The 27,067-nt window shown below is 43.0% G+C and overlaps 1 protein-coding gene across 2 annotated transcripts in view; it reads right to left on the reverse strand.

Annotated features, from left to right (window-relative positions):
- Positions 1 to 19,382, reverse strand: part of LOC147324914 (A-type voltage-gated potassium channel KCND2-like) — a 30,895-nt gene extending 11,513 nt beyond the window's left edge. For both annotated transcript variants that reach the window (XM_086299084.1, XM_086299083.1), the window contains exons 1-2: positions 18,873 to 19,382; positions 17,384 to 18,570 (exon numbers count right to left, since the gene is read on the reverse strand). In XM_086299084.1, coding sequence (XP_086155210.1) covers positions 17,384 to 18,495 — 1,112 coding nt within the window. In that variant the 5' untranslated portion in view covers positions 18,496 to 18,570; positions 18,873 to 19,382. The remainder of the gene's footprint in view (positions 1 to 17,383; positions 18,571 to 18,872) is intronic.
- Between the last annotated feature and the right edge of the window lie 7,685 nt (positions 19,383 to 27,067).

The following is a 27,067-nucleotide window of genomic DNA, read 5'->3' on the forward strand; positions in this document are numbered from 1 at the left end:
TGCCAGATAGACTGGCACAATCTTTGGAGGCTCGCACTCAATACACGCTAGCACACCTACAGTATGTACCACTGCAATGCTGGGAGACACACCACAAGGGTTCAACAGTCTGACACACAATAAATGAACATGATCTCCAGCATGATCCCTGAACACAACATATCATTCCTGATGTTCTGCACCGCATCTCTGGCAAGAGGCCGGGAGCACAACATTCAAAATGCTCCCTCTCCTGGGTTTGGACACCAAAGACTGATGGGATTAAGAGTGTGTGGGCTGATAGGACTCTGCTCTGATGCTATCCCTCAGATATACATCATTATAGAGAGGGGAATCCCACAGGCACTGGGATTAGCCCGCTAGATTTTCACTGCAGGTGATAAGGGAAAGAAGGAGAGGCTGGCAGAACTACACAACATAATGGGGAGAAGGAAGCACAGATAGGGGAGGACCAGAGGACCGCACTGCCTGGTGTTATGCATGCGGTAGGAAAAACAGGGTGCTCAGGTATGAGTAACTGCAAACAATAGCTACAGGGAAGGACAACTTTGTGATAGGTGCCTGTCGCAGTCTCTGCAGGCAGTAATGCAAAGGCTGCATTGTTCTGGCTGTTTGCTGAAATGCAGGGAAAAAAAATCAAATTTAAAAAAAAGAAGTGTGGAGCAGATGCGCGAGATCATTTTTTATGATTTTCACAACCCAGCTGAGATCCGGTCTCTGCAGATTTGTGAAAGCTGACGAGTGGAGCCAAAGGTTGGGATGTGAAGTTTGTGGGAGCAAGAATGTGTGGCTGCGTGCCAGTCAGTGTTAACGCATAGTAAATGAAAGCTTTTGTGGTGCTGCAGTGTCTATATAACTTTGATCCTCCAGCTGAATGTTCACCTCAGAGTCTCAGGAACCACACAGACCTAATAAAGAGCGGCAAAATTCCTCTCTTCGAACCACGAAGACACAGATAAACCATATAAAATAATCCCTCACATATGGCTCTGGCAAAGGCACCTCAGCTCTCTCTCTCGCTCACATATCAAACATGTATTCCCTCAGCCCTGCAAATCCCAGCTTAACCCTCACCCTGCAAAACCAGGCAGCTAGTTATCACCGCGGCTTTGACATTAGCATGCACGCCCTCTCTCATTTGGGAGATCTTCTTAAGAGTCAGGGATGATAAAAAGCTTTCCTCTTTACCGCTCTTCCACTCCTGACTTTGACTCACCCTTCCTCTGCCTGGACCTGCCTGCCTCTAACTATGAGTTGGAGATGAAACGCTTCATTCACTTTCTTTTTCTCCTCCTTTTCTATTATCATGCAGTGCTAGCACAGCCCTGCTTGACATTTTTCTTTTCTTCTGCTCCTCTCCAGTCTCCAGTCTACACCTGCTGACACTTGAGAAACAAGCGCAGTACTATGCAAAAAAGCGCCCTTTTCCCCCCATTACTGTATATGCCGAGTCACCTCTAGGCCCACTTGAGCTCCTTATGGTCATAATTACAACCATTTCCTTGTGCCAATTGCTTTCGATAACTAAATGAAAGGCTGTTTTGTATTATTAAAAGTTTTAAGAGGGTTGAGTGTTGACCTGGACCAAGAAAAATAGCATGCCACCGTGTAAATATGAGAATTATGATTTGTGGCTATTAAAGCGAGGCCTGAGAGATGCTTTAATCAGTCTGGACATGATGAAACCAAGGTAAGCCAACTCAAACATTGCTCAGAATCTTAATTTGTCATTGCATGTTTATATTTCTGCCCATCCGCCTTACATCATTCCAGAAAGCCAAGGGCTAAAAATATATTCCACAACGTCGGTATAATACTTTGATAATGCAATTACACTCCTTCGTGACTGAATGGGGAGGGCAAAGGAACATGAAAGACTGGGCTGAAAGCACGAAGGGGCAACAGAGCTATGGATTATAAGGGAACGTGATAATAAAAATGAAATCATCAGACACTCAAGCGATTATGCTAATGAACTCGTTCTGTATTCATCGTAGGTTAATCTGAATGCTGGCAAAAGAGCAGTGGCATTTTCTTGAACGCCGAAAGCTTTCATTGAACTGGCAGCAAGTTACCTCACCTCCGGAATCTAAATGCCGGAGGCAGGGTTAAAGGTGAAAACTGAATTTCTTAAGATGATCAATTAAGGAAAAACTAGCAGTAATGACAGCGGTTGCTGTGTTCATGGCATTCGCCGCATTAATACTTGTGTTTTTTCCAGTCTAAAGTAGAAAAAAAAGTACACTTCAAAGTAAGATGTGGCTCTTAAAGGCAAAATGCACCAAAACCAGCTTTCCTTAAACTGAAACACAATAAACACCAAAACCAGTGGCGATGCTCAGCTAGTATTGACCAGACGAGATTTCAAAGGGAACCTTGTGACCTTTGTTGTCTGGTCAGGTGATGAAGCGGAGAAAAAAACGTGAAAGGTCTTGTGGATTAGTGCCTCTGTGTTGGAAAGGGGAACTGGTCCAGGAGCCTCATCACGCTGACAGCAGATTAGTGCTCCGCGGCGCCGCCAGAGCAGACGTCACAAGATTAACTTTGATGTGCGATTCCACGCAGAGCAGCCGCTGGATATCAGCTTCCTCCACCAAATGGCCCCTTTTGCCCTGACTTTGCAGAGTGTGCATTCACAAGCTACGTTATCTAAAAAAATCTGCTCATTTAACAGGAGAGTACAGCGTCACCAGGCAGAGGTAATTTTGGGCTATATGTCCCTTTAGGTCTGCATTTACAAGTTTCATTATGTATCAATTCATCACTTTAAAGGGTAGGGGGGGGGGGGGGGGGGGGGGTTTGGGGTTTTTTAGATGACATAAGGGTACTCCATCAATTTTCCAGACAAAGATCAGTTTTATAAGGAGGAGAGCTACTTGTAAAAACAGCTGTGTAATTTTTTCTGTGGATCTCAAAGGAGGTTTATCTGGTGTATATATAACCCCTGACTATGTCACAGCAGTGTCATCAGGGTTATCTGTACTATAAGATAAAGCCAGAGTAGAATGGGGTTTGAAAGGTTTAATGAAACAGTCGCCTGTCGAATGCCTCACAACTGCACATGTAATACAAAAACGAGTAGGCCATTAATTCAGCAGCTGTTTAAACTATTGAATTAAAAAAACAAATTGGAAATGCCCGTCACAATATAGCAGAGCTGAAGGTGATGTGGCGATCCACCATTTCAAACTCAAAGGTTATTCGATTTCCAATTACAGAAGACAAATAAAAGCTACCCATTTGAGAAGCTGACATCCAAAGTAGTCAGCTGACGTGTCAATTGATTCATCGTTATGACAAATGATGAAAATTGTGGTGTTAAAAGCTCCAGACAAGCTAACCAATGGACTGGCTTAAAGGGTTACTCATGAATCAAGTCGAAAAATGAATTTTGGTCTTTAGCTGCGGGCATGTTAACGTCATAACAAATGGTTAAAAGAAAAAGACTGAAGGTAGGCAAAATAAATAAATAACACGAAAAAAGTTGCAGGATAATACGTGTTGAGGAAGAGAATCAATTGTCCTCAGGCTTTAAAAAAAAGTTCTGTATTCTGTTTGAGCTGCAACTTTAAATTGTCTGTATCAGCTTTTTGCACCAAACAGCTGCAGCCTCTCATATATCGGTTCACTTCCTGTATACACAAGACTATATATACATTCAGGATGCTTTGTAAGTAGTTACAGTACTCAGGGCGTAAATGGCCTGTGCCAATGGAGCATTGTCTTTGAAATAAATATCAAGGTAGAAAAATACAGCTGTTAAAAATTATATATGTATATATAAATATAGGAGCAGTCGCCAGTTCAAAGGGACACTTCAAAATCTCACAGTAAAAGTGAGAGGAATAGCCGAGGTTGTAATGAGACGGAAAGAGTGGCGAAGCGTAAAAATGTACTGAGCGCGCTCTCTCCCAGAGAGTGTGGACGGCAGCCAGACCAGCGACAGCAGCGAGCCCAGATAACAGCGAGTACCAAGGAAGCAGCGAGAACCTGCAGGGAAGAATTGGGAAGAGCTGAAGCTCTCCTAACAGCTGCAGACTGGCCCCCGGGGCAGAGCAGAGCTACTAGCTGCGGCCCTATCTACCATCGCCCCACCTGCACCACGCTACATCACGCACATGGGGACATCATTACTTTTTCCATTTCACTCCTCGAGACTTCTCCTGTCAAATCAAAAAATGACATGAAAAGTAATAACTCGGGGGCCGTGGCGACAACAACAACACAAGCAAAAGGTCATTTTGCCAGTGAAAATTGGTCTTGCATCCACACAATCTATCAGTCATCAACAGGTTTATTGCGATGTCTGCATTAACAGCAGGGGTGGCTAAAAGCCAGAATTAAACCGACCTAGGCCCAACGCGTGCTTGATGACACAACTCCCATTATTTATAACTTCGGCATCTTTGCCAGCGCTGAGGACGAGCTTCCTGGTGAATAATGATGTTCAAACTTGGAGGACAAGGCAGATAAAGGCACAGCTTTGGCCCCCACCACAGACAGCACATTCAAATGTACCGTTAACAAACGTGACTGAATGAAGGTTATTCGTTTTAATCACACCACAGCACGCCCTTCCTTCTACTATCCCAGGGGGGTTGCTATATTTAAGCACTTTTTCATTCTTTCTCCTTTTTTTGGTCTTGGCTAATGGCAAGGCAATTGCTATGTGGGATGTTTGCCCTTGAAGAATCAGACAACATAAGGAGACATTTATACATATTGTAGATGTGGCGCGAGCAAACTGTATCATATTCGGTGGCTACTTTTTTGACTGTGTCATGTTAAGAAATCAAATCCCAGCCTCGTTATCCTTTATTTCTCTTTTTTTTTGTGATGTTTTCCCTCCGACACGTGTTGGTTTTAATACCTGTGCTGAAAGAAAAGCTGTCTGTCCCGGGAGAGAAAGAGCAGGGACATTCATCTCTCATTTTTCCCACTTTCTAATTGGACTTCTCCATCTGTTGAGGTCTACAAATTGTCTTCTGGGGATGCTTTAGCTAAACCATCCTATCAAACACGCAAATACAGGAGGGACGCTCTTCTTGGAGCTCTGCCATAGCAGGCACTGAAAGAGTAGTGTGTGTGTGTGTGTGTGTGTGTGTGTGTGTGTGTGTGTGTATAAACCTGTATGATGTATGATCAGTCCAGCAGCATACTGCCTGGAGATAAGTAGATCTACGTGTTGCGCTGAACTCTGATTGGAAGCTGGCAGAGTTGGCTTCTTGGGAAATTAATCTATCTAGCACGCAGCAGATCTGTCAGTAACAAGTGACATACTTTAATAAGAATTATTTCACCAGATGACAATGTGGATGGGTGCCTGAAAAACGGCGTCAGTAGTATTGACTGTTTGTCACATATGCATCTAATAAATGTTTCTCCTCTGCAGTCCCAGAAGAGGTTGAGCAAACAGAATCTAAATCTGAAGAATAGGCAAAACTTTTTTGGGGGCGGTGGGTGGATTCTTTTCCAATTCTCACTCGGAGCCGTTAATGATATGGGAAATTGTGTTCCTCATGCTTGTCACTCTTTACATCCCATTGACTGGGAGTTGAATACTCAGGAGCGAGCAGTGGAACGTGTGACAGTGTATTTGTGGTGATGATTACAGCCCATTAACTTTGATGGATGCCATTTCATAGAAAAGACGATGGGAGTTGAAACAACAGCAGCGCAGCTTGTTTTCTGTCTCTGACATATGTGCGCAAAAATCTCGGGGAAAGAAACTGCAGTTAAATCCATGTAAAATGGAATTTTTGGATTCAAAATGAGACCGTGTTTCCTTTGGAGGTTACTGAATGTCACATCTGGCACTTTGATGCTGGATCAGTTTACGTGAAAGCTCGGGTATGATTGTCCTGCGACCTCCAGAGGACAGTCTACCACAGATTTCACCATATAATACATTGCCAGTGAAAATACTGTGAGACGCATATGTGTGCAATTAAATAAGGCTGAGCTGGTTCTGGAATTGACTGCAGTGTCTGCCTTTATTAAGGTTAACTATCTGGGCAGCTTTTTTTTCCTCTGCACAACTCACTTTGCCTTTTGGCCTCAGTCAAAGTGAGATACATTCCATTTGTCTGTGTTGGTTGTGTAAAGATAAGAGAGTGTATGCCAGAAATCTAACTCTTAAGCTCCTTCGTGGGATTACAGACAATTGGCTAAGAGGAAAATACAAATAATCATCAACTGTTTACGATTTCCCACTAATACCTTTGAAAAAGGAAAAAAAAAAGATGAAAATCCCCCACATGGAAATGCAGTCCTTAACTGAGATACTCCTGTGTAGGACACCTGCAACAAGATTCACAGGCAGGAAATCCTCTAGATGGGAGCTGGACCCACACTGCAGTAACACCCAGACAAGCATAACAATCTACAGTAGCTACCGTCTATCCCTTTTCAAATAGCGCTTTCGAGTATTGTTGTTTTTACATCCAAGAAATCCAACCAGCAAAACATCAGAAGGCACTGATAGGCAAGATAGGATTGGAATTTCTCTCCCTCTCTCCTTTTGGACCTTTAATATGTCTGCCTTGTTTGACCTTATTAGTTTTCTGCCTAGCGTCCCCTGTGAGGCATGTAATCACTAAAATAGGGGCTTAAACTGTGGGCTAAGAATCAAGCTTTTTTTCCCCCCAATGATTAAGAAGTACTCTGTTCTTCTACACAGAAATACTTTGTTTGAACTACATGTTCAGAGGATAACACAAAGTCGTCCTTTTCAAAAGATCTGTATAATTCTATCTATTATATGGATAACATAATGCACCCAGTTAAGCAAAAAGTGTCAGCCTAAGCCGCTGTGCTCACGCACCTCTAACCGACAGTGTTTTCTCTGAATCACTGCCCAAAAATCATTCATTAGACACATCCAAGTGATAGATGGTTATGCATCTGTGGACTTGATATTAACTGGGCAATAATAAGTTTTTTGGGCAGACAACGATCAGCGATCACTTTCACCGCCGATTTCTTTCTCCAGAAGTCGATGAATTCGCCCCAAGTTGTTCTGTGCTGTAGCAGGTGACACATTATCAGGGGAACACAGACATCCCGCATGGGTGCTTTAAGTAATGCTCAGCACAGTGATTCAGTAAAATGTGAATTAATCAAGGAGATAGCCAGAGAAAATACAGCTGAATACATTTCTCTAACAAGATATCCTGTAACACTGATGTCAAAGCAATCAGACGTGAAACTCCTTCAGTGTGATATTTGAGAAAATTAAGGGGTCTTAGTATTGAATAGTTATAGTTATATATTTTAACAAAACAAAGTAACAGGGTGTAATTGGATTACAAAAATCGGAATACTTCTACAGCAACACAAGCACTGTGAGGCTGTAGTCAAACATATGGTTGCTTTGAACAGACTACGTGCTCAAACCTGCAGTACCAACATGCTGGTGTTAAGTAATGTCACCGTTTTACAGTAGCATGTCAGGACGCTCATATCTGGATATTGCAGCTATTTTTCTTTTCATTTCATCATAAAACTTTATTGATCCTGAAGGAAATGCATCAGTGTTGGTCAACGGTTCACACACACAATAAAATAAAGTGTTTGCTCTATAAAAAAGACGAGAATAAATCAAATAATAAGTCAAAAATATCTTAATTAAAAATACACTCGCTCATCCTTAAGGTCCATTAGGTCCACAAGGTGCTCCTGCACTTTTCTGATCCTTCCCCCTGGTAAAGTAATGGGAAAGTCCATTTTTGAAACAGTTCATGGATTTCTGTATTAGATTTCAAATCCCTCCATACATGTGCTAGAAAATAAATGTAGGGATGAGTTTGCAACACACAATTCCAATGTCATTTCCTTTTTTTGGAACACCTTTCAAAAGTAATTTCTTGTAGAAATACAGTGGTGCACGAGAGTTTTATTTTTGTTGGGGTGGTACAAATGTTGTTTTTCATGCACTTTGCTACTAAAGTTTTGTTATTTCTCTGATATAGTGAGGAGCAATCATAAGAGTTTTTATAAGTTTCAACAAAATCTTTTAGTGGCAAACAAAAGCAAGATTTTGATTGTGGCAGTGGTGCCTCTGCCAAAGCTTTTGGCCACGATGCACTTCCTTTCACTGCAATTCTTCATTGTGTTCATTAAACAGTTTGTGTGTCATTAGTTCAGTTGGACTGTGTTTTTTGTGTTGTGAAAATAAATGATCAGAATTCACAGCAAAAGCAGATTAATTTTAAAGCCAATTCCCAAACTTTTTCTTGCAACTGTAGATGTGACTAAAGTGGCGCACTGACTTACAGATCAGCTTTGCCATTCATGAAGCCATGCCAGTAAATTGGCTTAAACAACTTCTGCTTCTAGCTGTTTATACAGAAACCTGGAAGGAAAATACTATGCTTTATCACAGTGGGACAGTAAATTACGCTCAATACACACAAGAGACTGACACTGATATGTGCTGCTTTCCGCCGGTCGTGTAGCTGCTCTGAGTTTACGGTGGGTGGGCACAATGAACCAGCATCGCCGGTTCCCTCTGTGAAGATTTAATGCTCGGTTCTCGAGAATGTGACAGCAAAGAGTTGATTTAACACTCTTTCTGCAGACCGTAGTTTGTGGTAATTTAATTGTGTCGCAGCGTTGTGTGTGACTGAAATGTTGATGAGCTAAAACAACACTTTTCTGAGACATTAAAAAAATAATAATCACACAATGAAACACTATAATAGTCACAAGCTGATCCTTATTGCAGGCCTATTGCGCCGGGATCATTCAGACTGCCTTTATTTACTGCCTCAGGATTTTAGCTCTACAATATCTCATCAAAATGTTAAAATTATAGAAGAATACTAATGAAACCTGTACACAATTGTTCTTTAAAGATTTTTGAGCGTGCATTCGCTCAGCTGAAGCTCCGAACCTGACGTAAAGTGATGGCGCTGCAAAATCGCAACCTAATATGTCATCAATCCACGTTGGACAGGAAGGAGATAGTCACAGAAGGATAAAACGGTGAAGATTTGGTGACACCACCGTGCATGAGAAATTCGTTTGAGGTGAAAGGGAAACATATAGGCCCAGAGCTCATGCCCTGTTTAGTTTCTGTTTGACCAAATGGCCTACATTAGGTGATATATTTAGCTATTTATAGTAGCTGGGGCAGGCAGGAAACAGCTGCCATGTGTCAGGGTGACAGGCTGACATCCCTCATCTCAGCAGGACCTCCCTGCCAGGCAGACAGGAGGAAGCTCTTTATACCTAAACTGAAATAGGACATAGCCTCTTATCATTCATGCTGCATACAGAAACTAATAATCTATGGAGCCTGTGGCAAAGACTCAACAATGAAACTGGGTTAACAGTGGCTAGCATGGGCAGCTCGATTCAAAGCCAGACTCGTGAGCTTTGCACAGCTCTGTTTTCTTTCTGTTTTTTCTTTTTTTCTTACAGAGAACACTGTGGATTTCATTCAAGCCGGATCAGTATTGATCACGAGGAGCTTTTATTGTGGCATCTTGGCGGCGTAAACTGGCACAAGATTCCTCAGTTCTGATGAAATAATGTGTTGATTCACAAGCGCTGGAAGAAACGTTCAGACTGACAAACGGGCAGAATCAATATTCACGACTTCGCTCGAATCTGCAGGCGTTCAGGTATTACGGATGGCTGTAAACAAAGTTTCCATTAATGTGCTAGCGTCAAGGTCTTATTGTTTTCTCGAAAAACTCATGAAAACCCATGCCTTACGTTTGTTTGGGGAACATGAAAGTCCATATTGATTTCAGCTTTTTTGCAAAACGCATGGCATTAAATGGCGTTAACATAACATACTGCTGTACAATAAAAGTCTGACACAGCCAAATGAATGTATGCCGTGTAGCTTTTAAAAGTAGATACTTTAAAAACTGGGGTAGGTGTCAAGGTAATGTGCTTCTCTCATTTCAGCCTAGTTAATGTTTTGCTGAGAGGCTTTAAAACCAGGCTTTCTTTTTAAAACCTTATCTACAGTGAAATCCTATCGCTCTTCAAATGAAGTGTCAGAAAAAGCACGAAAGCAAAGCACGACTTTGAATGCTTTTTTGTTTCTGTTTCATTCACGCAACAGACTGATTGTTGCTGTTAGCTATAATCTCTGAATCTCTGCTGATCACAGATGTAGGCTTGTTAGCTGAGGGGTATTTCTGATAAAGAGACAAATGTCAGGGGGAGGGAGATTCGCACTCTGGCATTACAAAAGCTGGCACCATTTCAAGATATTATGTTTGCTGTGCTGTCCCCAACGCTCGAGAGAAATAGTGGGTGCAAAGAGCAACACATTTCTCCCAAGCTCCTCACAGAGACGGGCGAGCCTATCGTTGCCATCGTCTGCGAAACTCTTCCGCCCCACGCCCGTGCTGCGACGTCGGATTTTGAGGTCAAGAAGGGTGCGAGGGCTGGTTCGGTCTTGAAAAAGCAGTATGATGATTGCTAGTTCCACATTTATTGTAGTGACGGTGGCATCTAAAAATTTAAGAAATAAAAAAAGGTGACATTTTCTCCCTCAAACTACTCCATGTTGCATGCCAATATGGGCGCTGTGCAGTGTTCACATAGGAACAGTGGGCATTAAAAATGTTGCAGCTCACCATGAAAACAAACACAGCTTGTACTTTGTATGCTGATTAGTTTGAGAGCTACACAAAGGTAATAAGTGCAAGGGCATTGGCTTGCATATGTAAAACTCAACAGTTTATTATCAGTGACTTTTTTTTCCCCCTCCGCAATGTTAATGTGACCATGTGGCTCATACCAATTAATTCCTTTGTTGTTTCAACACCATATTGAGCTGATAATGAGTTTGTTGACCTCATGGTGAAACCCACACCATGAAATTTTAAACAAGTAAGTGGTACTCGCTGTTTTTCTCCAGGGAAACTTTTTAGTTGCTGTTCTTGTAGCTATAAAAAGGGGTCTGTGCAATGTGTGAACAGTTTTGGTGTAGCAAGCAACGACGCTACACTTAAAGCATGGTTTGGTTGATTGGCAAGAATCACTTGATTAGCTCTGAATCATGATTATGTTAGATAAGCACTCAGCTTAGGTAAAAATAACTATTTTGGTAAGGTACCTAAATGATTGCAGTAAAAAAAAAAAAATTCTCTCACTTTTTTAGTGCTACTTGCTGAAATTATCGATGCTGTCACTGTTATTCGGAGGACAGTGTCAAATAAGAAAACTGCTTCCACTCAGTAGTTGTTTGCTGTAACCAGCTCCTGTCAAGGTTGCTCATTAAGAACATATATGGGTCATATCTTTCTTCAAACACAAGCAAACGATGCTGCAAAGAAACACAACAGAATATGACAACACACACACAAAAAGTAAAACTACCTCGTCTAGTGTATCAATACATCATCATCAGCAGGATCAATAACGCACAGGCCGGTTGTTCCTTTATTGCTGTGCTTGCACATGGCAGTCGCTTTGCTGGTTCATAAAAGTCACGCAATATTATTTTCTTGTTTATCATTAAAATTGTCTCGCACTTTAGCGCACGTGTAGTTATTTTATTAATAAAGAACTGAAAAAAATTAATGAGCAACGTCGGAGATGGTGAAGATATCCTCAGAAAATATATTAGCCTCATAAATCATGACAAGTGGTCCTCTGCTACATATATTACCTCCGTGAATATTACCACCTTTATAATGAAAGGCCTCTAATTGATATGGGTGATTCTGGGATTATCGCAATAATAATGCATTGCACACCCTCTGTGTGTTGTGCTGAATACATTTTTATTGATCTTGATATGATAACTGAATTGATCTAATGCTAAGCTCTTTGTAAAATATATGATTAAACCTAAGAATCTATTTAGAGTACGTTGTACGTTTCAACAAAGTGATGAGGAGGCATTATGTGCGTCTGCATGGCAGACAAGCCATTTTCATCTGTATGTAAATGCTGAGTATGTAAATAAGCCATGCAGCACCACAGAGGGAAATAGCTGTTGGGCTTGGATTTATCATTTGCAAACTGTTTGATCCTCTGATCTTGTGGCACATATACACATCCGATGTCTTTTTACAACATATCAAATTTCAAGATCATACACAATCACATAACAGGCGATATTTCCTCGTTTCATTCATTCACTCAGGCTGGATCGGGGTTTCTTGGCTGTTAAGATCGGGTGGGAGTGGAATCAGGCATAACAAATGCTTTCTAGCAACAATGGAATCTAGGTGATGTTTTTTTTCTCACATATCTCCTTATTTCCTAATGCAATGATGCCGCATTCATACGGTGCAACTTTAATCTTGTTCTGAAAAATTCCATTAATCTCGTACGTTGCTCACAATACAAAAGAAGAAATGCTGAGGAGTTGCAAAAAGAAAAGAAAAAAAAAAGACACTGGTGCCATATTTTATATCCTCGCACTGCCTTACCAAGGCCCAAGTGCAGAACATGCTAGTCGATTTCCCTGCTTAATGCAGCACATTGAAAGTGAATTAATGAAAATCCCCCCTCGTGGAATGAGTGTTATTGGGGCTGCCTCGAAGATGGGCTGTCAAAGAAATCGAATCAAATGGGGGGGACAGCCATTTTGTCCTTGCCATATAGATTATTTATCAATCTGACCATCCGCAGTGACGCATGCCTGCTTTTAGAGTCAGTTCACATACACAGTAACCTGACATCAACCTACCAGCTGGCCATAATCTGTTTTTCAGTTCAGGGTTGACTGACCGCAAATGCATTTTCTTTCTGACGCTGGATTTTTTTTTTCAGTGAAATATATATAATTGAAAACTCATTTAACACCCAAATAACCAAATAGAAACATCTACCTTTCAAAGCACAGGAGTATGATGTAATAAATATGCAATATGTGAATGGCCTTAAGATTTTAATCAATCATTCCACTTCAAACCTTCAAAGCACCCTTTTAAATCTCTAACTGCCAGAGTGAAACTGTTTGAGCAAACAAAGAGGAGAAAGAAAATGCAGGGGCTTGCGTGTTTTCAATTTAGCACTTTTTTTTAATGGATTCCTTCTTTCACAATGATCTTAATCTCCTCTGAAGAAAGCTGTCTGGTACCCTCCCCTCGCTTCCACTCCTCCATTTCGCAGTCATTTGCATGGGCAGAAAGGAGCTCGCACAGAACACATTTCAGTGCCAGGTTCCTCTCATTAAGTCACCTGTCACTTCAGGACTATTATACCAGCCTCGTATTAGCGTCACCTCTCCTCCCCAATAAAGCACCTGGAGGTGGGCTCACGGCGGCCTACACATTTCACATTAGCCACTTCTGTTTTACACGGCGCCACATCACGTCGCTCAAAATGGATTGCTGATTTTCATAATGTGCATAACATACACAATGGCAAGTGGTGTAATTTATTCTACTGAACACAAAAATTACACCAATTGCGCTACATAATCAAACGCACCAAATGTTCTCGCTGACTGCCGAGCTCAGAAGGGGGAAAAAAAAGAATTAGAGGAAAAAAAAGAGTGAAAATTCTCTGCATTGGCTGCCAGGGGCACGGCAACTTATCCAACCGCATGAGGACTATATCATCAAGAATGCGTTTGTTATCTCTTGGGTACAGATACAGTAAAAGGCCCTCCAGATTGTTCCTGCACGTTTCAATTACATTTGACATGCGGTGAAGGGTTTCGACTTCAAAAAGCTTCGCTCTCTGCACCACGCTAAACCGTGAAGCTGATGCTTTGCGTTGTAGTTTTCGATCGCCAGGGGGCTGAGGTGTCAGAACTGGCAAGCATGATAATGGTTATACTTCTGCTGGCTTATGGGCCCTACAGTGACCCTCGTGTCTGTTAACCTTGCTTTCTCTGTCTTATAAATCCTATCCTGAGAGGTTTATAGGGCTCACTTGTCAAGCCGTTCCGGTTGTATTTGGTGGGTGGAGCTGCAGCACAGACAAACGGCATAGGTGATAAATTCTGCATCTGTTGAGTGACTACAGCGTACACGCGTATTTGTTACACCGCAGGACAATTTACATAGTAAATGTCACAACAAATCAGTAATTATAATGACCATTCCTCCTAGGCATCTTGGCGGGCAACGAGTACATTTCAATATATGGAAACTGTGTGTGGGCTTGCGTGTTTGAGTCAGAAGCTCGAGCCTATCGTGTCTATCAAAGGTAATGTTTGCCAGTGTCCAGAGGAACGTGTCTAGGTTTAGCCTACGCCAGACTAAGCCCTGTCCTCCCCACTCCTCTTCCCCTGTGGGTTGCGCTTGGCTTCCACCGTTTTCACAGCTGCTCTCAGCAGTGCACTCCATTACACCTTAAATCACTTAAAAGATCTGAAGCACCAAAAACTCCCTCTGCAGCTAATTCACCCTGACCATGTGGATCATCCAGAGAAAATAAGAGCAGGAAAACACTGCAATGTCTGATTCCAGCCTAATAAAGTGCAATACCAGCTTAAATGAACAATATTAAATCAAGACACTAAATTATACCCTCAGACTCACTTGCCGTTATCAAAGATACCGCAAAGCTGCAGATAAAAATCTCATATTTTACACCCAGTTCTTGAAGTTCACGGCAGAAGCAGATTCCTCTTTGTTGGATATCCGAAAGCAGCCACGGAGATTAGGCTCAATAAAGAAGGAGGGATAAGTGGGTCTTGTCCTGTGTTTGGTGGCACAGAGGAGTAGACACACAGAGGCATGACACGCAGCTGCACAGTGCTATTGATTCTCCGCTGGTCTCCAGGCACCCTTCCCTTTCATTCAGGCTGCCTGCCAAGTGCCTCTGAACAGGAGCCCCTGCTCTCCCAATGTCTGCACGTCTGCTTAAGCACAATCAATGGGCCATCAGCAGGGGAGAGAACGCACACCACAGTCTTTACTTCCACGGGGTGCAAGTGAGGGGAAATTGAAAATATATGTAGTGGAAAGGCATCATGATATCATGCAGGCATAAAGCATCATTGACTAACAGAATGAAATCAAATGCTTTCAAAGGCTTCAAATGGAGGTTCCAGCCAGTAGTGCACCCGCTAGTCTCTAAATAGCTTATTTGCCAGCGAATGAAAAGACAACCCCATTCATATGGGTCTAAATACCTATTTGTCAGACGTGGATCAATTTTTCTCCATGCTGAGCTCTGATACATACCATCAGAATACCTCATTTCCCCTGATCAGATAAGCATCTGAAGGTGATTGGAGAAGAATATAGCAGATGCTTTTCTTACATCGCTGTATCAGTAGACATGACTCTGGTTTGTAGGCTTGTATGAGATGTGTTTTTTCAGAAGCACGCCTTTAAAGACAAGGATGGATCGTGAGAAGGGGCTGACTTTGTCTTACACTGATGAGTATTCAGCCTCTCCAGCAGTGGTCCACTATGCAGCATTCTGCAGCACTGTAAGGCTTCGGTTCAGGTTGCGAATCTGTCAGCCGGGCTGTCATGGATCACAATGGAGTGACAAAGATGTCCCCATTACCAAGGACATTTCAGTTTTGTTCTCTCGCGGCAAAAAACATCTTTTTCAAATCCATCTAGAGCAACACAAAGACTCCGAGCTGAATGCAGCAATATCTTTGTTTCTCCCCAAAGATAAATAATGAACCCTCTTACACAACTCATCCTTCACCCGCGCTTTGAATCCAAATGGAAAGCACGGCCGATGCAGCATTGTGTACGAGGTGGCTCGCTTCAATCACCAGATCGTGCCCATTACTAATTATGCTCTCATTGGTCATTTCGAGGGTGAGTGGTAGTTCGACTGATATTGAGTGAGCACAGAGGGAAGAGTTGTATGCCATTAAGAAGACAGAAAATCCACTAACTCAGTGTCACCCGCAGCATGAGCACAGATAGAGGGAAATGTCACCGTTTAATTATATAACAATTACAATAATGATAATAATAACAAAATATGCTGCCTGCAGAGCTGAGGGGTACTCAGGTGCTGAGTGGCTGCATCAATGCAGATGTGAAGGAAGACAAAAACAAGAGGGATTATTCCCCCCCCCAATCAGGTTGTGCGCAATGTGGAGATCCCTGTGTCAGTTCAAACCAACAGTAATAATGATAGTAGTACAAGAAGGAATACATTTTGAACTTAATATTCTCAGGACTGTGCCTTACATAGCTCCAGCTTATGCACTGCTGCAGACACACACACAAGTACACACTGCCAGAAGCAATTTGTTTTTGTAGTGTTTGCTTTGCGATGTTGTGATTTTGAAATTAAAACCCGGGCCCTAATTTCTGTGTCATCAGCGAAGAGGAGGACTAACACTGGCTAAGCGGCTGTGCTCAACCTCATACGAGCAGCAGCAGCGAGTGCTGAAGCAACCGGTATACGTTGTTGTGTTTTTCCTTTAGTGTGATTGCGATTCCCCCGTTGCTTAAACTCCGCATTACCTTTTTTGTTGATTTTTGTTTTGTTTTGTTATGCGAGCAGGCATCAGGTCAAACATATCGACGGTGACAAAAGTTTGCAACACACAGAGGTGGTCCGAAAGCGCATCACCAAAGAAGACTGGGAATAATGCTCATAACAACAATAATAATAATAATAACAGCAAGCCACACAGTGCAGCTGAGCGCGCTCATCAATACAAATTAATTTGATGTAATCGTCCAACCCGAGTTTAATTATTCTATGCTACATCAGCACGTGGTTGCGACCGGCGGTGTTCGCGAGCATGAAATTGGCATTCAAATATTTACTGCACCTTGTTGAAACGGAGAGAGGGGAGCTAAGAGAGGGTGAATGAGAGGCGGAGAGGAGGCGGTGCAGGGAGAGGAGAGGTGTGTGTGTGTGTGTCCCCTATACGTTGCTTTGCCTTTAATTTGGCCTGTTAATGCGGTATGTGGGAGCGTGGTCAGTGAGCTGTAGTTTGTTTGCTCCTATAGCTCGACAATAAAAGCGCCTTTTTTAAAGACACTGCGGTAACCTTTGGAAAGGCATTCGGTAACGACCCTCAGAAACCGGCAGGGACGGTAGCTTACCCTCAGAATGATAAGAGGTGCTTGTGAGGGGCAGGCTCGCTGATTGGGGAGCGAATCGACCACGGAAGCTTCTATAAAGCACACTGCTCCTGCTCTCTGATTGGCTGAGCATTAATACGTTCAATGACCCACACCTGTGGCCCAGCTACAATTTTCTAAAATATTTTTATGCAAATTAAGATCTACTAGCTAATTGTAAGTGCTCGTTGAGAACACTACTACATAATAATTGTTTAATTGTTGGTATTATTGCAGTAATATTAATTTTGAATTTTTTCATTGTTGTGTGTTATGTGTGTTTATCGACACAGTAACAAAGCCGAGCTGGTGAGTTGTGGTGTGTCTCGAGCGCTTGAAGGTTGTTTTTTTTTTTTTTGTTTGTTTCTTTTGTTTTTTAATGGACTTTTGCAGCCACCTACCCCAGTGTTGTCATGGTGACAATGGTGTACCAAAAGGCTGCGGGGATACTGGTGAACTTGCTGGCCGTGGAGCCTTTCTCCGCATAAAACATAACCGTGGCAAAGATAATGATGGCCATGGTGAGCGAAAAGAGGAGGAAGCCCAGCTCGGAGGCGCAGCTCTTCAAGGTGTAGCCCAAGATGCGCAGCCCAGCGGAGTGCCGGGAGAACTTGAAAATCCGAAAAACCCGGAAGACTCTGAGGGTGACGAAAGCACCGCTCACCTGGTCGTTGTCGGTCATCACCAGGCCGATGTAGTAAGGCATGATGGCGACCACGTCGATGACGCTCATCACACTTTTCATGAACTTGTACCGGCTGGGCGCCGCGATTAATCGGAGGAGGTACTCGACCGTGAAGATCATGACGCACGCGGTGTCCAAACAAAAGAAGGCTAGAGCGTAACGGTCTCCACAGGAAATCTCCTTTGACCTGTTGGGCAAAGACCCACAGGGAACCGTCTCCACCACGTTGGCCATCACTGATATGGCAATGAAGAACCCCGTGACATAGTAGAAGACCAGAGCCAAGGTGCTGGTGTGGGGGTTTTCAAAAGCCCGCCACAGGTACTCCCGGAACGTCAGGTTGACTGGCGTGACGTCATTGTTCATGTCCATCTCCTCGTCATCCTGAAGCCTCTCCGCGTTTTCGCGCCTTCGGTCTTTGTACTCCTCGTAGCAGCAGTCCCCGATGATCTCGGGAATAATACCAAAGAACGCGAGCTCCTCGTCGTACGCGGATATGCATTCTTGGCGCGGATAGTGTAGTTTCCCCGTGCGGTAGAAATTGAGGATGTGTCTGAAGATGTCAGGGTCGCGGTCGAAAAAGTATTCGTTCGTCTCCTCGTGGAAAAAGAAGTCTCTCTCCGTGCTCCCCAGCAAAGTGTCCGGGTACCTCTCCAAAGTGGTTCGCCACGTTTGAAACTTGGTCCCACTCACGTTGAGGATAATAAGTCCGTCCTGGGCTTTCCTCTTGTCTTGAGGAGGCATGGGCATCGGGGTGCTCGCCACGGGCATCCATCCTATGGCCGCTGCTCGGGCGAAGGGAAGCCATGCCGCTACACCTGCTGCCATGCTGACCTGTAGTTTCTTTTTTAAAACGACCCTGCTCCGGTTATCACAGTGCTACGGCTCGGAGATGAATTGCATCTGCAGGAAGAACAGATAGGGACAGTGACGGTTATAGGCTTGTGGAGCAGAATGTGATAAGAAAACGCATGAGCCCATTTACTTTTACTGATACTCTATGGTGTTATGCGCAGTATCACTCTCCACAGCCTTATCAACAGTGTAACTGTTCAGTTATGGAAGCCCACTTTGCGGCAGAATATGAATTAGATTTCGATCATCATCCATCAATAAAAGCAGGCGTGTTTCTTCTTCTTTTACCCCCGGTCTCAGCAAAAAAAAAAGGGAAAAAAAGAGTAAGAGAAAAGGGGAAAAACACCCACCTTAAAGAAGGTTTCTCTTTAAACTGCATCCACGGCGAGTTCAATAAATACCTATCATAGGAAGAGAATACTTGCGATTCCGCCACCCATCTATGTGTCACTGCACCCAGACGAGAAGGGGGGGAAACAGTAGAAAAACGTTGCATCAACAAGTTAAACAATTCAAGCGCCAGTGTTTCAACAGAGCGGTCATCTGTCCAGGCGCGAGCCTTTCTTTTTTTCTCTTCTTGACATCCGCAAGGCTCATGTGCACAGGCTTTTCCTCCCGTTGCAGCTACTCCTCAATAAACTCCTGTTCCTTTCGTCGACTGCAAGACCATCCTCCCCCTTCCTCACCAACAAGCCCCGACTGTGGAGAGAGGAGAGAAAATCGTATGCAGAGAGAGGAGTGGTCCTATATCTGCACCCAGAAATTCCTCTGCTGCTTCACTGTGGGGGGAACTAATCAATGCGTAATGGTGGTCTCAGTAGGCGGCATCGCCAAAACCTCAAGTTAACGCTTTTGTTTGTGTGTTTTTCCTCTCGTTGCACACCAGGGACTTACTCTCAGCCGTATATTACTCCGCTCTAATATTATGCATATTGTATAATGTCGCCAATATAATGACATGTCTTAGATAGGGTGGTTTGTTTTCTATGGAGGTCGTAATGAACATCGGCTTTATGTCGACGCATTAACGCACATATAGTTCCTCAAGGCGCATTTTTTAAATGTACTCGTGTATTATTATTTTTTTTTACCAATTTAGAGGGAAAAAAGTAAACCTGACACCACTCTAGCTTAAAGGAACACGTGAGTGCGCGCATACTCGAAATTTTCTGACTGTAATCTTCAGCCTGAGTTTGTTTAATTTTTTTCTACATAAAAACAAACATCCGATCTCAGATCTGCAACAAATCCTGATAAATACGGTTTCCTGGACTTGCACTGTTGTGTAATGCTGTTGAACAGAGTTACACAGCTTAAAAGGTCAACATCATTGGGCTACACCGCTCTACTGACATTTTCCAAAATAACCTTAATCAATTATATGTCTGGCGTGCTCTATAACGTAACAACACTGGCTTTCCAAGGGAATCGAGACAGCTGTGTCCACTGTGTAACACGTGTTTAGACTCAGGCCATGTTTGGCTGTGAAAACAGCAATTTGGGACATAAAGAGCACGTTCCCAGTAAGGATTTAGCTCCCGTTTTAGCCAGTTTTGTTTTTCAGCACCGCGGACAGCACCCGTGTTGTCCGCTTCTCGTGCAGACGCCTGCGTGCAGGTTACAGATTACAGGCGTGTTTTGCCCTGCAGTCACATAATTGTAGAGCTTCTCCAGCTTCAGCCAAACGGTCATGCTTAAGTAAACGCGGCTCCTTGGAAATGGACGGTCAGTGCAGATATGTGGATTCACTCACTTTGGCAAATTTACTGCAGCTGTTGCTCTTATGTAAAGTACTGTAATTTGTAGCAAATGAATAGGAAGGGGCTCCCTTTCTTGCCAAAGGACAGTTTGGCACTATAAATGGCTCCTGATGGACACATTAGATGTTGCACCAGTTTGACCTGTGGCCTTTTACTTTCCAGATCTTCAGCCAGTGCACTACATTCACACCCAGCCTCTGTTCCCCTCTGGCACCATGCCGGGTTTTTGTAGGATGAATGCACAAGACTGTCAGAAGTCCCATTAGTGTATGCTGAGCATGTCAGAACACACTCGGTGTTCAGTTTGAGCCATCGGGCCCAGGGGCTATGTATTCATCAGGGCATTTAAATATTCCAGCGGTTGCCAAATGGCACCAAACACAGGCTGAGGTGGTTGCCAGACTAGCTGCAAGCTTGTCACATCTCACATAGCATCAGTGTTTTAGTTTAAAAGGAGGTAAATGTGGTTGTTTAGTATCTACATATGGTATAATTTAGACTGCAGAATTTCTGCCATTTAATAGTTGCTTTATGAAATGAATACACGATGAAGCAAATTAACAGCTTGGGTTTTCCTTTTTTTGCCTTTTGTTCTTTATATTTCTGCTTGCATTCAGTTTGTAAAATCAGTCATCCCAAGATATTCCAACAAGTGAATCCACCATTCAACCATATGTTCTTTTTGAAAGAACAGTACGAACCTGTCATTTTGCACAGTTTCAGTCTGTAACATGATAGGAGGGTCAGAACGACATCATCCAAAGTGCCAACGTGCAGCACTTTATGAGCACACTAATTTTCAAGAAGCTCCAAGGTCATTTCAGATGGCTGGTGTTGACACAGAGCTGTGCAGATTATTTAATTACAATGTCTGTGTGTTTATGGATTTAGTCTTTGAATCATGTAATTAGCATTTGTCCTTAACAAGGTTGAAAACATCATCCTGGTGTTTTTGTGGTATTTTGTTTGGACGTCGGGTCATAAATGGAAATCTTTGATGTGGACTTGAAATGAATGCATGTATATTTTTAAAACAGTCTGTAGTATTAATCATAATAATAATGATGATGATGATGATGCATATAATTACACTCTTGTTCTGACTATCTAGATTGTGCTTCCTGACATTTTGATGTTGTACTACTGAAGTGACTCGGAGGCTTTAAGGATTAGGTTGTGTAACAGAATAAATTCTGTAAACGGTTCCTTAAGTGTCGTAACCCAAAGGCACGAACCCAAAACAAACACACACTGTCTGATAAACCCTTAGACATTCATGTGGGCTTACACACACGCGCACAAACATACACAGCTATATTTTTTTGGATTTGATCCATTGACAGTAGCAGTCTGCCCGCTGTAGTACACTGATGCAGCCCACACTGCAGCCTGTTTTCTGTATTCCATATTTAGTTGGGTCCAGCTCAGTGATTGAGATGATTAAACAGATGAGTCCCCTTCACTGGATATGCGCCAGGACTTGTTAAGGAAAAAGCCAAGAGGGCAGCCACCATTTGATTCGGGTCATCAATAGAGAAACTCCAAATATTTGAAACTATTGAGGCAGTCTCAGAAGTTTAGGCCAGAAATAACTAGTGAGCACGATGAATCATCTGCAGTACAAATACTCACAGCAATGCCTACACCGCCTTTAAGGAGAACCCCATAGGCGAACACTCTCCAAAGGCTTTGATGGAAGGACAGTGGGCTAGTTTAACCTGATAATAAACTTTACATTTATAGACTTCTTCAATGAAAATGTCAGAGGAGACTTAAACAGGCAAACTGCACGTGTAGTACCCCATTTCGGGCTTGGCGATGCCCGGGCACGTTTTATGAAATGCTGCTAAATGAAGTCATAATTTGTCATCATGACCTCTGAGCACAATGACACGCTGATATCCTCAGGTGAACAGCCCACAGTCACACCGCCCATCTCCCACCACGTCATCTCCCTCAGCTGCCTCTGCCTTTTCCTTGGCTCTAATGAGTTATTGACCCCCTGCGGATGTGTAAAATAGAACAGGTCTTTTTGTCTTTTTATTGCAAATGCCAGCTGGTGTGTTAGTATCTGCATCCGTGCGTGCGCGCATGCGTGTAAGCGCACATTCATGTGTGAAGCTATTTATATGCGTGTTCATGTGCTCCAATATGTACTGCAAGGAAGGGAGTTGCCCAGAGTGGGAGGCTGATGCTTGAGGACTTTATGACTAGTTTCATCCCTGTCAGGATTGTTGGGATAATCTGTAATTTAACAACTGCTGGTTGTCAAGAAGCTGCAAATAGGACATACAGGGTATGTGCGCTTCAAAGTACCTGTATTGTGTCATTACAAGCATATCATTATTTTTGTTTTATTTATTTTCTTGACTTGACACTGCTGACATAACTAAAACAATGAAACTAACAGCACTGGGGAAAAAACATACATTTGCTGTTTACAAATCTACTCATTAATTCAATTTATCATTTCTATTCAGGACTTTCTGCTCGGAATCAACGAGAAGGGGACAAGCGTTTCGCCCACTGGCGCATTTTTAATTGTTTTCACCCAACTCTTTCTCACTGCGTCTACAGGGAAAGTGGCTCTTGTCATCTGGTGAAGAGGTGTAGAAGGCATTGCAAGGGGAACGGAGGTGTCTGTCACTGTGAGTGCTTGTGCCTATAGCTAAAACAATATGCTGCAGCATGTCTGGGGCTCTGAGAAGTGGAGTACATCACTGCACCATCAGCTGTGTGAGTCCCTTAACTACTAATGCACAAGGGCGCATCAGCTGGAAAATGTAAAGCGTGGCCGTGAGACTGAACTGAACCGTACTTTCCCTTACCTTGGCTTGTCTGTTCAACCTTTTTAGAATCTCTTTTGGCCTTGCAACGGCACAGAGGAATGCATTATGTGTATGTCTCTCAGTGTGTAATTAAAAACCAAAGCCAGCATGGTGCCCAACTGGCAAACCCTTGTCGAAACAGTAATTCTTTGCAAGGGCATTGAGTTGTTTACCCGCCTCATCTGTTGATTGCGTTCCCCATTGCAGAGGTGCTGAGCAGATGCTCTGTGTGGATCTAAACACAAGGCTTTTAACAGGTTCTCACTGTCTGTGTGTGCAGACGCAGCCTCCAAACGAAAAAGAGCTCTTTTCAAATGTGGCAAGTGTTAAAACCTTTATGTTCCAGCTGCTTCTCTGCAATGAAGTGATGGTGAAGAAAGGACTTGAATTAAGAAGCTTAGAATCAGATCACACATTCATCAGCACACTGTTCCTCACGTGTGTGCTCGAACTGGAGCACAGGGGATAGCAGTTGGAAAAAAGGGGAAAAAAGATCGACTCTCCTTCAGTATAGAAGTCATATTTGTTTGGCAGATGTGAGGTACCATTTCTCCGGATCATGATTGCATTGCCATTTCACTTGATTGATACGTAAATGTCACTGGCTTTAATAGTTCTGCCTCAGACAAAGGTATTCTTTTTTTATTCTCCTTTCCTTTCTTCTGTCTTTCTTTTAGATTATCTGGGTGACCATCCTCCCTTTAAGTAATAGGATACATTTCTTTCCCTTGATTTTGAGGATTCAGCTCAAATCCAGAGTGACTCGAGTTCGAGTATCATGCTAGGAAAAGCTTTAATTCCTAGATTACCATCGCCATCATTACAAGGAACCGACAGTGCGACAAAGGGTCAGGAGGGGATCAGACTCTGTGGAAGGGTTGTTTATTTGGGCAGTGGCAGTGTGGGCTTCTCCTGACGTCATTTGTCGGGACTTGGCATTGGTTGGCCTGACCAGTGACATTTGCTTTCCCACCATGTGGCCCCTGTACTTTGAGGCCAGATGGCAGATGATGCCTCCGAAGCAGACGACACACAAACACCCAAGCGAGTGTATCCACACACACACACACATGCACGCACATGCGCATGCACACACATATGTGCACAGACAGACATGCATTTACATAAGCAAGCACACACCCATGCATATAGACTGCTCACAATCAAGTCTCCCTTCTCTCAGCAGAGGGGGGGGGCAACAGATCGATTTGTCACCCAAAATAATTTATAAAGTCCTGATAGAATGCCAGAAAGTAAACTTGGGGAAAAGTGGATGTATTATGATTGGAGCCGGGTAGATCGATGCTTTCCTCTCTCTGTGAGGCTCAGCTTGTTTGTTCAGGGTGAAATATCATCATGAAGGCACAGCTCACAGCTCTTACACCTCCCCCTTTATGTGCACTGCAAAATTTGTTCTTCGTTCGCTCTCTGTCTCATGTCCCCTTCTTTTTTTTTCTGCTTTTATCCATACCTTTGTCCCACATGAAGAAACGGTCAGTCATCTGTGAACAGCATACAGTGGAACCACCGAACAGGGATTTGTCATTGAACCAGGTATCTGGTGATTTTGTCCAGGGAGACAAATGTTGATAGGCACGCTGTACTTGAGCGTTGTTGTTGAGCGCACATAAGCGTGGCCTATTAACCCGCAGACAGGAGGCAAATCAATTTACTAGCTCTGAAAGTTTTATCAATCATAAGCATCGCGGCTCGGAGGAAGACGGAATGAAGAAGGGCTTTCTCTAAGTACATCATATCAGTAAACTGCGATAAGCATCAGCACTTTAATCTGAAGCTTCTTTGAGCCGCTTTTGTCAAATGATTTCTGCCTTACTAGAAACCGCACAAACCACAGTCGCAGAAAATTATATGGACGGAGGGATGATGACAAGGAGCGCGCATGGTGATTAATCCTCAAGAAAAGCCAATTGTGAGCTGCTTTTCTTAGCTTCTTTAATTATTTCTAATTTGTCTTCCTGCCGCATGTTGTGTAACTTCCGAGGCTATAAATGAACAATTCTTTTTCAGCGAGAAATTGATTCCGAGTTCACAATTTGTGGAGGTTTATTTTTAACCTATAAAGCACAGTGTGAACTGGTAGCATCATTATGAGGTCACAGAGGAGGGTATTGGTAAGGTAACAAATCAAGCAGAGGAACGGAGCTGCACACTGGAGGGGAAAACAATTCATTGCTTTCCACTAACTTTGTATTGCATATAGGTTCCTTCTTGTCGATTCTTTCTGCTAGCATAAGAAAACCTAAAAAAAAAAGGCCTTTAAGTCTCAGCCTGATGGGATGCACTTGCAGCAGTGTAAAGAACCCCAGCTAAGCAGGTGAACTGAAAAACCGAGCGTTTCAGGAGACAATAGTGGATAGCAGCAATGAGATGTGAGGCATCAGCAGGAAAAATGGGAAAACTGTGGGATCTGAATGCTCAGTATGTCTACGTGTGCTGCAAGCAATTTGTCAGTGAAATGTCCTGGCATCATGCAAGTTGTATGAAAGTGGAATTTAAATCATTTAGAAAGGTATGAGTAACATAATTTGTGCCCTAGAAAACTACAGTAGTTTCCTGTAACACATAGCTACATTTTTTTTAACCTCTAGCCAGTTAAAGGGTTTTTGTTTGTGTTTCAGACCTCAGTTGCATATTGTAGTGGTGCCTGTTTTACACTCCAGTGGGTGTGGTTTGGTGGCAGGAAGCACTCTGTCATTATAAGAGCTGAACTGTAATGTCAGTAGATGACCTGGGTGCAATTTGTTGGGGGTGGGCAGCTATGAATCAGCTCATCTCACTTTTGTTTCATAAAATTATGTATTTATTTAGTTATTCATTTTAAGCTTCAACCTCTCAGATTCTCACCTTTTTTTCAGGGATGATGGTGATGATGCCTAGCAACAAGAGATTACAGGTTCTGGCTATGATTTTCGAACAACAAGGTGAAAACTCCAACAATGAGAGCACCATTCAGTCATCCACCCATTCACACACTGGTGATGGCAAGCTACATTGTAGCCACAGCCGCCCTGACAGAGGCGAGGCTGCCGGACACTGGCGCCACCGGGCCCTCTGACCACCACCAGTAGGCAACGGGTGAAGTGTCTTGCCCAAGGACACAACGACCGAGACTGTCCAAGCCGGGGCTCGAACCGGCAACCTTCCAATTACAAGATGAACTGCCAACTCTTGAGCCACGATCGCTCATATCATATATATATTCTTGAATGCCAGGCAATTTGATGAATACAGTGAGTACATGTATCAGTTGATAAATAGGTGAAGGATGTTCTTAATCTGTGCTAACAATTGTTCATTGATCTAAAGTCCTGAGCCACTCAACTCTTTATATTTTGTAAGAAAATGGGAAATAGGTGGAGTGATTTATTAAACCTACAGAGAAATAGTCTGCAAGGCAGATTCTAATGGTCTTGAAAGTCAATATTTGTATAACCACCTATATTATTTAACATAGCCTGAACTCTTAGGCCTCCCTTCTATAAGTAGTCTTCAGGAATCCTTCTCCATGGCTTCAAAGCTCTTCTTTGGCTGCCCTTCTGTTCTGATCCCACTCTGCTTCAGCATGTCATACTAGGGGTTAGCATTGGTGCACGAAGCAGGCTCTGATGAGAGTTAACATGCTTAAAGTCTCTATTTACAGTCAAGTAATAAAGCACAGATAAAGTGGTGGGGGTAGTGGGATTGGACTGGCATTAAGGTTGCACACACAGGAGCTCTGCAGAGAAGAAGACACAAAGTTGCTTAAATGGAGACTGTGTCTTTTTTGTCTTACTTGTAGGAGAGGTGAGCTTGAGCCCCTGGTGCAGCTCTTGAGCGGTGGGTCTCCAACAGAAGTGGAAAAAGTACAGATATTCTATACTTAAGTAGAAGTACTGATACTAGTGTTTAAAAAAACTCCAGTAAAAGTCAAAGTACTGATGAAACTTATTTACTCAA

This window comes from Aulonocara sp. 'chitande type north' Nkhata Bay, linkage group LG7 (genome assembly GCF_057382095.1).
Source record: "Aulonocara sp. 'chitande type north' Nkhata Bay isolate Kocher_YH1m ecotype deep benthic linkage group LG7, A_spYH_male_GT1.1, whole genome shotgun sequence".
NCBI lineage: Eukaryota > Metazoa > Chordata > Actinopteri > Cichliformes > Cichlidae > Aulonocara > Aulonocara sp. 'chitande type north' Nkhata Bay.